Source organism: Macaca fascicularis, chromosome 6 (assembly GCF_037993035.2).
Source record: "Macaca fascicularis isolate 582-1 chromosome 6, T2T-MFA8v1.1".
In the NCBI taxonomy this organism is placed as follows: Eukaryota; Metazoa; Chordata; class Mammalia; order Primates; family Cercopithecidae; genus Macaca; species Macaca fascicularis.
This window is the reverse complement of record NC_088380.1, coordinates 154,168,889-154,179,768: the sequence shown is the minus strand read 5'-3', so window position 1 is coordinate 154,179,768 and position 10,880 is coordinate 154,168,889. Positions and strand designations below refer to the sequence as shown.

At 38.9% G+C, this 10,880-nt stretch overlaps 1 protein-coding gene across 3 annotated transcripts in view; it reads right to left on the bottom strand.

Annotated features, from left to right (window-relative positions):
- The window catches only part of STK32A (serine/threonine kinase 32A), a 151,812-nt gene that overhangs the window by 4,211 nt on the left and 136,721 nt on the right, over positions 1–10,880 (bottom strand). For all 3 annotated transcript variants that reach the window (XM_073994543.1, XM_005558160.5, XM_015452097.4), the window contains 3 exons: positions 10,299–10,424; positions 8,383–8,511; positions 108–172 (listed from right to left, as the gene is read on the bottom strand). In XM_073994543.1, the coding sequence (XP_073850644.1) occupies positions 108–172; positions 8,383–8,511; positions 10,299–10,424 (320 nt within the window). The remainder of the gene's footprint in view (positions 1–107; positions 173–8,382; positions 8,512–10,298; positions 10,425–10,880) is intronic.

The window sequence follows — 10,880 nt, the reverse complement described above, 5'->3', positions numbered from 1 at the left end:
TTAGAAAATAATTTTTAAAACGTTAAAAATATATTTTCTCTGCAAGTAAAGTCTGGCTGAAACATGCCATCATTTCCGGGGCTGTTGTTCTCCCAGGAGTTACTTACTTTTCTCTGTTGAAAATTATGAACTCCTTCTGGACAGAGTCAAGGTGCTCTTGAAAAAGACATGTCTTCCCCGTGAACGTAGAAAAAAAAGAAAATAGAGGTACAGTTAGCAAACAAATGAGGATCTTCGAGCAGCCAATAACCTGTTGACAGTCTATTCAATGAATAGCCCCAAATTGAGAAGTAAGTAGTATCTTCAAAATGGATGCTATGTGAAGATTCCGGGAAGGTGACAAAACAGGAAGCACCAGGAATCTGTCTCCCCTCCAAGACGGCGATTGCACTGGCAGAATCTATCTAATGTCACTATTTTAGAACTCTGGAGTCTATTGAAAAATTGCAACTTTCAGGGAAGGCTTGGGTGGCAAAGTGCAGTTAATTATGACCAACTTAAGCTCTTAGCACAGCAGCAGCTACCCATCCCTCATCCTCCAGTCCAATGGGAGGGAGCTGAGCACACACATGTTCTGGAGCAGTTTGCACACAGCCTGTGGGAGCCAGGGTGGAAAACAAGAACCATGTTCTCCAAATACTGAGGATCCGTGCTCCAATCACTGCTGCTTCTGATCACAGAGGTGCAAACAAAATGCTTGATGGCCATTGTTGTTGCACCTCCCCCACACTGTTGCAAGCCACTCTCCCTCAGGCTGAAGTGACTTCTGGGAGAATTAAAGGGCCAGCACCTTTTCCTCCCTTCATTTTTCTCCTTTCCTCCTTTTGGGAGCCACGCATGAAAGGCTGGGACATTCAAAAACAACTGCATTTGTAGGGAAAATCAGAAAGTGACTGCACATGCCCAGGGAAAGGTGCAGGCTCAGAAAAGACCTAAGAAGGTCTTACCTTTACACCTCAGCTGATCTTTGGCATGGAGACAGCTTACAACAATAATAAAAAATAAAAATAAAAACAATAACAAAAAACAGCAAACCCTGGGGATAGGGGAAATCTGATTTTCCTAGATGTATCACATTATTAGATTCAAGTGTCCAATACAAAAAATAACAAGCCATGCCAGGAAATAGAGAAGTATGGCTCATTCACAGTAAAAAAATCATAAATCAAAAAAGCTATCCCTTAAAGAGACCTAATAGCAGATCTACTAGATGAAGACTTCAAAATGACTATCTTAAAGATGCTCAAAGAACTAAAGGAAGATATAGAGAAAATCAAGAAAATGATGGGCAAACAAAACTAAAATATTAATAAAAATATAGAAAACCTAAAAAGAAACTAAAAGGAAATTCTTGAGCTGAAAAGTGCAATAACTAAAATTTAAAAATTTGCTATAGGGTTTCAAAGGCAAAATTGAGCAGGCAAACGAAAGAATTGACATCAAACTTGAAGACAGGACAGTGGAAATTACTGGGTCTGAGGAATGGAAAGAAAAAAGATTGAAGAATAACAAACAGAGCCTACAGCAAGCTTGTCCAACCCACAGCCCATGGGCCAAATGTGCCTCAGGATGGCTTTGAAAGTGGCTCAACACAAATTCATAAACTTTCTTAAAACATTATGAGATTTTTTGGGGGGTGATTTTTCTTTAGCTCATCAGCTATCATTAGTGTTAGTGTATTTTATGTGTGGCCTAAGACAATTCCTCTTCTTCCAATGTGGCCCAGGGAAGCCAAAAGATTGGACATCCCTGGCCTACAGAATGTATGGAACACCATCAAAGCAAACCAGTGTATGTACTGTGGAAGTCCCAGAAGGAGAAGAGAGAGAAAAAGGAAAACAGAATATTTAAAGAAATCATAGCTGAAAGGCATGAGCCCCCAAATCCAAAAAAGTACAGTGCATCCCAAGTAAGACGAATTCAAAAAGACCCATATTGAGACACAATATAATCAAACTTTCCTTTTTTTTTTTTTGAGACAGACTTTTGCTCTGTTGCCCAGACTGGAGTGAAGTGGCACAATCTCAGCTCACTGCAACCTCCTCCTCTTGGGTTCAAGAGATTCTCTTGCCTCAGCCGCCCAAGTAGCTGGGATTACAGGTATGCACCATCACACCCAGCTAATTTTTGTGTTTTTAGTATAAACAGGGTTTCATCATGTTGGCCAGGCTGATCTTGAACTCCTGACCTCAAGTGATCTGCCTGCCTCAGCCTTCCAAAGTGCTGGGATTACAGGTGTGAGCCACCATGCCCAGCCAATATAATCAAACTTTCTAAAACCAAAGACAAGGAGAGAATCTTGAAAGCAGCAAGAGAGAAGCAACTTGTCACACACATCATAAGATCATAAGATGTGGGCAGATTTCTCATCAGAAGCTTTGGAGGCCAGAAGGCAGTGGGCTGATATGTTCAAAGTGCTAAAAGAAAAAACCTATCAACCAAGGATCCTATATCTGGCAGAACTGTTCTTAAAAAGTGAGAGAGAAACTAAGATGTTTCCAGATAAAAGTGGAGGGAGTTTATTACCACTAGAACTTCCCTGTAAGAAATGCTCAAGGGAGCCCTGCAAGGTGAAATGAAAGGACAAGGGACAGTAACTTGAAACTATACAGAGAAATAAAGCTCTCAGTAAGTCTAAATACATTAGACAATTACAAAAGCCAAGATTATTGTAACGATAGTTTGCAACTTCTTTTTGTTGTCTACATAAGATACTAATACATATTCAAAAAGCAACAATTAATCTAAAAGCTAGTATTATTGTAAATTTGGCTTGGAGGTTCTACCTGGATTTTGTGAATAGCCTAAAAACATCTCTCCATGCTTAATTCTGATAGAATGTTCCACTCAACAATGGTACTGGAGTTGATTAAATATCCTTCTCTTCTAGTCAGCAGAGTCTTCTTTATTTGTGACTTTCTTGCAGACATGCAAAGCATTTGCTTTGACACTGCACAGTCCAGCTTTCAACATCTATTGATGACTTTTTCATCAAAAAGAGAAAATTTAGCCTCAAAAAAAGATGATTACCAATCCCAGGACAGAATTAGACCTGGATCAAGTGTTTCAAAAGTCTGCAACAAAATACTTCCAAATTTCTTCTGATGAAAAATATTCTTCTTTAAAAAAAATCAGTCATTTATTTTTTTTTAACCCAGGAATTAGAATATGCTAAGTTCTCCAGTACTGGAGAGTTTTCTTTCATAGTGCTTGTTTAGCTGACAGGAGAGGAAACAATACAAAGCACAGAAGAGGGATGGGGAACTAAACAAAGGAGAAGACACAGCTCTGTTGTATTTCACTCTTATTTGCAAACGGAGGCATTTGTAATCCTGAGGGTTTCCAGAATCAATCACAGGGGACAGACAGCTACAGGATAAACATAATCTGAAAAAAGCTCTTTGGAATGACACTTTTACCCCACGATTTTAGAAAAAATAATTTTTAGCATTAAAAATCAAGGTTATAATCAAGTGAAATGCAAAAATCCACATGGACTTTTTTCCCCCTCTACAATGTAATTATTTTGTTTAAACAAATATATGAAATACACACTTGCAGATGACCTTCTAGTGTGATACTTCAGACCCCATTACCCTTAAAGCGTTCATGTTCAACATGTTCTCTTTCCTCTGCTTTAGGTGGAGAAGTTTAAGAAGTGTAGCCAAATGGATACATCAACAAGAGTAGCCATAAAAAGAATACGAAATGAGGTGGAAGAAAAAATAATGGAGGGACTAATGGGTCATACACGACTCAGAAGAGAAATGTTCACTAAAAATGTTAGAACTCACCTATCAAGGATAAGCAGAGCAAAGAGTGATTAAACTATCATAGCTGGACATGGCATCCAAAATATTGGAAGGGTTAAGAGCAGGTAGAAATCCCAGGAGGAGAACGAGGACTTAGGGAATTTGCCTCAACAGTCAGACAGACTGGGTGGCATGGCAGTCTGTTGATTCTATATTTTAAAGATGTTGAGCAGAGCAAGATAAAGTGGAGAATATTCTGGGGGGAAAAAACAACAAAGGCATCTGACATGAGCATTAAAAGAGCCAAGGAAAAGAAAGGCTAGGAGTCAGGAAGTGCAGTATCACAACAGCTAACATTCTGTGGAGCAGTTTACATGCACTAATTTACTCAGAACGAGCCTATGAAGTTAGTAGACATACCAACTCCATCTATAAATGAGGAAACTGAGACATGGGAAAAATGCAGAACTTTAGTTATGTTCCTCTAGTTTATCACATCCTAGATTCCATAACAGTGCATTTCAACCTTGGCTGCACACATAGAATCACCTGAAGTAATTTTTTAAAATACTGAGACACAGGATATAAAATCAATGTGCAAAGATTGCTAGCATTCTTATACACCAACAACAGGCAAGCAGAGAAACAAATCATGAATGAACTCCCATTCACAATTGCTACAAAAACAGTAAAACACCTAGAAATATAGCTAACAAGGGAAATGAAAGACCTCTTCAAGTAGAACTACAAACCACTGCTCAAGGAAATCAGAGAGGACACAAACAAATGGAAAAACATTCCAGGTTCCCAGATAGAAAGAATCAATATCATGAAAATGGCCATACTGCCCAAAGTAATTTATAGATTCAATGCTATTCCCATTAAATGACCATTGGCATTCTTCAAGAATTAGAAAAAACTATTTTAAAATGTATATGGTACTAAAAAAGAGCCCAAATAGCCAAGACAATGCTAAGCAAAAAAAAAAAAAAAAAAAAAAAAAAAAAAAAAGAAAGGACTGGAGGCATTACACTACTACACTACCTGACTTCAAACTATACCACAAAGCTACAGTAACCAAAACAGCATGGTACTGGTACAACAACAGACACATAGACCAATGAAACAGAATAGAGAACTCAGAGAGCTCAGAATAGAGAGCTCCTTTTCCAGGCTTATGGCTTGATTGGAATTCCCTTGCCAACACTTGACTCTTTTCTAATGTGGTACCTAAACAGTGATGAATTTGACTCTAGAGTAACAAGGTGACTTTGAGCTACACACAGTGGGGCAGAAATGTGGCTAAGCTATAGCTAACATGATATTGATATGGTGGACATTCTTGTTAGATTTGGCTGAAGGAATGCCTTCAGTGAATGACTGTAGATAAGATTAAAGGCACAGAGGATGAGTAATGTCACAAACCTTTTGAACACAGCGTGGATAATTCTTATGATCAGAAAACACCTGCCATTTTATTTCCTCTGAAACATTAAGATCTACCTGTGCCCTAAGAAGTGCCAGTCTTGAAATGCTCTTTTCCTTTCCTGTATGCTCACCTACCTCTGCTCAGTCTAGAGGAACTACATCAAATGTTGCCTCCTCTGGAAAGCCTATCCTAACCCTTCACTCAGGTCCAGTAAGCAATTCTCAGAGCACTTTGTGTATCTAACCATAGCATTAACCACCTACTCAGAAACATTTCCTAACATAGCAGGAACTTTACAGTCATTTGAATAAGTGAATGAAGGAAGGAACAAACATGTTAATAATATAATAAGATAAGATTGACCCTCATGTTTTAAAAGCCTTAAAGTAAAAGAGTGACGATAGAGTGAAGAATTGGAAAAATAGTTCATAATCTTTCTGATTCTTCTTGGAAGAAAGACTATTCTTTGTTTTGAAGCAAAATACCTTTTATTTTTGAACCTGGGGTACAAGATTAGAAGAATCTAAAGAAAAATGCTGATGTAAGCAGTTCCAAGCCCCATCTCTTAACAGAAACATCAAAAAAACAAGCAGATACGGTCAAAACCTACTTTGTCTAAACTCCAGAAAGCAAAGGTTTACTGGAACCAAGTGAACACTAAATTAAGAAAAGAAAAACAACTTAAAAATGCTCCTGGTGTCAAACCTCAGTCAAAACATTAGCTGAGCACAGTTAAAGTCACAGAGATTTCAGTGATGACACAACAAGGAAGACAATCTCTACAAACATTGTTTGGAGAAGTTGCTAAAAAATGGATAACAACAGCCTTCAACAATCAAAAAATAGCAAACCATGAAGAAAGGAGGAAGCTGATTTCCAGAGTTACCGCATTATAGTATTTAAATGTCACATTTTCAACAGCAACAGAAAAAAATCACAAGATACACAAAGAAACGGGAAAGTATTGCCATTCAAAGACTTAACATAAGTGGATAGAAATTGTCCTGAGGAAGCCCAAACATTGAGCTTTCTGGAGTGAGATTTTAAAACAATTTTCTTGAATATGCTCAGAGTTAAAGGAAACCATGGAAGGAAACCACAAAATAGGTCTCAAAAACTTTAAAAAGATTGAAATCAATGGAATGAAGGTAGGAATCAATAACAGAAAGAAAACTGGAAAATTCACAAAAATGTGGAAATTAAACAACAAACTCTTAAAAAATGAGTCAGAAAAAGAGATCACATGAGAAATCAGAATATACTTAGAGATTAATTAAAAACAAAACACAACATCCCAAAACTTATGGGATGGGTGAACACAGTGCTCAGAAGGAACTTTATAGCTATAAGTACCAACATTAAAAAAGAAGAAACATCTTAAGTCAAAAGCCTAACTGAACACCGTGTTAGTATGTTAAGGATTTTTGCATCTATATTCATAAGAGATATCAGTTTGTAATTATCATTTTTTGTGATGTCTTTGTCCAGTTTGGTAACAGGGTAATGCTAGCTTCGTAGAATGAGTAAGGGAGAAACTATTTGCAATTCAGATATCTGATAAGGGTCCAATATCCAGAATATGTAAAAAACATCCTGTAATTCAACAACAGAAATGACAAGGTACATTTAAGTTATAAAGAACAAGAGGAAGCCAGCTATGTGAAGATGCAAGGGAAGAGCATTCTAGCAACAGGGAAGAGCAAGGGCAAAGGCCCTGAAGAAGAACAAAAGGGTCAATGCTTGAGAGTGAGACACTTGCAGGGCCTGTGAGGTTGGAGGGTTTTAAGTGAGGGTCAGAGTGGGATAGTACAAGGACATGGCAGGAAAGATGGGCAGATCATGTTGAGCATGGTAGGTATGGTCGAAAGTTATTCCCAAATTGCTCAGTTATTTCTAAAACTTTAAAAACTTGTAATAAAAAGGATCTCTTGGTTTTTATTACATGTTAGCTCTTGTTATCAGAGAGGCCTGTATCCACCTTGAGCCGAGTTCTGCTAGGTCATGAGAAGGAACAAGTCTGGAGAAGTGGGTTGGTTATGACATGATCATGAAGAACAGACCATTGGGAAGAAGACAGTTTAGAGACAAGCAACATGCAAGATGGGTTAGCAGCACAGCTAACCATTCCTTGGAGGGTCCTAGAAAACATTTCCTGAAGGGAATCTGATGAGAGGCCAGTTCTGTGATCAAACAGGACCGAGATGTGAACGTTTGATGAATTAATTGTCCATTGAAATATATAGTGGCCCCTGACAACTAGAGAAATTAAGGAGATGGAGGATACTTATTTGTTTGCAGAGCCATCTTTACCACAAGACTACACAATCTTTGAGAAAAGGGACAGCAGCGAGGACAGAAATTATATCTCCATCATTTCTCACTCCAGTGTTTAGCACAGGACCTGGCAGATCATAGGTACTCAATAAAAGTCATCTAAATGAGAGAGGGAGGGATAGATGGAGGAATGGATGAATGGTCATGGGGATAGATAGATGACCTTTAGAGGAAAAGTGAATGTTTATTACTTCATCATCATTGTAATTCATAGAGCCACATGTGAGTATAAAATCCCACTGAGTGTTTGCAAGTCACTGCACTGAAATCTGAGCTCTGACTATGACAGAGAATAATATACTTAGTTACAAAATTAATTTAACTCAACCTGAAATCCAGCAATAGGGCTCCACCATGTTAGAATTCCATTGTTCCTGTGAACAGACACTCTTCTGTGAGGCTTGATATCATAAAATTCTGCTTGTGGCAAAGAACAGACATCATCTCTAGGGTTGGCTGCTCCCAGAAACTCCTCAAAGCAGGAATGAGGTCCAAAACAACCATGTGTGTACTATGAAACCTTCCCCTTTACCATAATTTTATGAATCATCCCCTGACCTAAGCTTGGCGAATGACAGTTCCTCTCCCAGGAAATTTGTCAATTTTGAATTGAGAACTGGAAGAGAGCAATAACTGAATCAAGTTCATGGCAGAGCTCCAGAGGGAAAGCCTACAAGTAAAACATTGCTGCTAGGATCCTCAGAGCAGCTCTGGTCTGCCCTTTTAGAAGCCTGGCTAATCTACTTCTCCTATTTCACTAAGCAGCAAAAGCAGGGTGCTGAAATGACCTTCCGGTAGAAGCTCTCGAAGATATTGCAGCCATCATGGGGAAACTCGTGACCCTGAGTTTGGTGGGGACCTGTTTACCTGAGAAGAATCACATTTCCTCATATCCTTCTCCTTCTTTGCCAGACGCTTTTTTTTCTTGTGAAGAGGTTTGGACTCCAAAATCATTTCCTCGAGTTCAAAGGTAGGATCACAATTCAGCCTGCCTTTCTGCAAGGAAGACAATTGGCTCAATCCTCAGATTACTGTATCATTCTGAAAAATACCCAGACCTAATATGGAAAATAACACTCAGTCTTGACGGAGCAGTCCATGAATAACATGCTGGGATTCCCACTCTACGTTTTACGTTATTTATTGCCAGCATCGTTTTTCATATTCTTCGTTTATTTTTCTAAACTCTCAATTAGCCCTCAGTGAGTAAAAACAAACCCAACTTACAATTATTTTTCTAAAGTGGAAGCTTTTGGGTTATGTTCTCCAAAGTGCATTCTAATAATCATGTAGCTCAGAATCACCTAACTTGCTTGCTCAGCTTCCCAGTTCTCCAACCAGACTTCCCAAATCAGGATTTCAGAATGGGAGGTCCAAGAACTTGCACTTTAATAAGCTCCCCAGATGATTCCAATTCACACTAAAGTCAGAGAAGGATAACGTAGAACTTCTTTTGAGCCAGCATTGATGGCTAATTGCAGGGACACACACATAGAAGGAGGGGGAAGCAAGAGTGGGGGGTGCCTAGACCTTCATTGCGTTATGTGTCAATTATGGTACAAGTTGCCCCTGCTGGACCCTGCAAAGTAGAGAGGTAAGAACTCAGACCTACCCTCCTGTTGCTCCATAAGGTACAATTCTACTATACTGCTTTCTCCTTCCTCTCACTTTGCACTTTTTCCTTACCCTCGCATTGGAGCATGCCTCCTGCTGGGTGTACATGAAGGATCACACTCTCACATTCCCACAGCAAATGCCTCACTTGTGTTTAAGAATAATTGTTTTTTTTGAGACAAGGTCTCACTCTGTTACCCAGGCTAGAGTGCAGTGGCATGATCACTGCTCACGCAGCCTCAAACTCCGAGGCTTAAGCGATTTTTTACCTCAGCCTCCTACTAGGTAGCTGAGACTACACCCAAGCACCACCATGCCTGGTTAATGTTTTTTTTTTCTTTTTTTGTAGAGACACGGTCTTGCCATTTGCCAAAGCTGATCTTGAACCCCAGTCCTCCTTCCTTGGCCTCCTAAAGTGCTGAGATTGCAGGTCTGAGCTGCCATGAACAGCCAAAACAGAAAACTGAATTGGTTCTACAGGCCCCTTTAGAAGCCTCTTATTCTGCCCAATATACCTACAATTGAACATATAATTTCAGTTCTAGGCAGAGAGAAGGAACTAGAGGCCTCACTTGGGACCTTTGGCCTAAGCTTCTGGACTTTGGCTCTTACCAGCATAATGCAGTAGACCACAGAAGTCCATTGGTTTGGGTATCCATCCAATGGGAATTACGTGTCTTTGGTTATCAGTCCTTACAAATAAAAATCCCTGAGATAGAACAAACAAAGGAGGAAGGGCAAATGGTAAAATAAATTCCTCACCTCACCTCCAACAATTTACAATTCTTTGACTCAGATCTCTAGGGACAAGAACTTCTGCATCTTTAGAATCAAAGAAAACTTTAAAAAAATCAGCAGATTCATGAGAATGACTATTTGGAGAACTAGGACTTCCTTTCAACAAAAACATACCATAAAAAGTGGTTAAAAGCTAGAACTTCAGTGGCAAATATACCTGGCTTAAAATCCCAGCTTGACTCCTTGGTAGCTTTGTGACCTTTGGTGACAAACTTACCCTACGTGTGTCTCAATTCTCTCATCTGTAAAATGGGAATTGGGGCTCTCTTACAACACCGGTGTGATTATCTAATGAGACAATGTGTGAATCTGGCACACAGGGTAATGTGCACTGAATGGGAGTTCTTATGGGTTTGTTAGGATTGACTCACATTAGGAATGAAACCTGGAATGAGCCTCTTCTGAAAAACTGCATCCCAGTTTATATCATTCATGTATGGGAAGTTCTGGACATCAGACAACTGAGAAAATCGTTGGTCTGGATTAAGTTCAAGTAGCTGCCAATAAAATACAAACGTCAAGGCCATAAGAAAGGATAGGAGGACAAAGAAATCATACAAATTCTCTCTAAATGTTTTCAAGTGTAGGACTGAAGGAAAAAAGACAGTGTCCGCCATCCCTAATCCCATAAACAAGGTAGAAAATACACATTATTAGAATGAACAGTATGTAGGATTCTGCAATGTGATGAGTAAAAATGGCTTGTCCTACTAAGTCAAATGTATCTTTGATTCTTGACTCCTCTACTTACTAAGGACAAATTTGTTCTCTAAATCTTAGTTTACCCATGTGTTAAAAAAAAAAGCAAGGGTAATAATCTATGTCATACGATTGCAATCAGGATTAATGGGAGGCTATTTATACAAAGCGCCTAGTAGAAAACCTATGGTGACAAATGTTGATACATTTTCACAAGTGAAACTCATTTCCTACTAAGAATTTTAGCTGTTTTT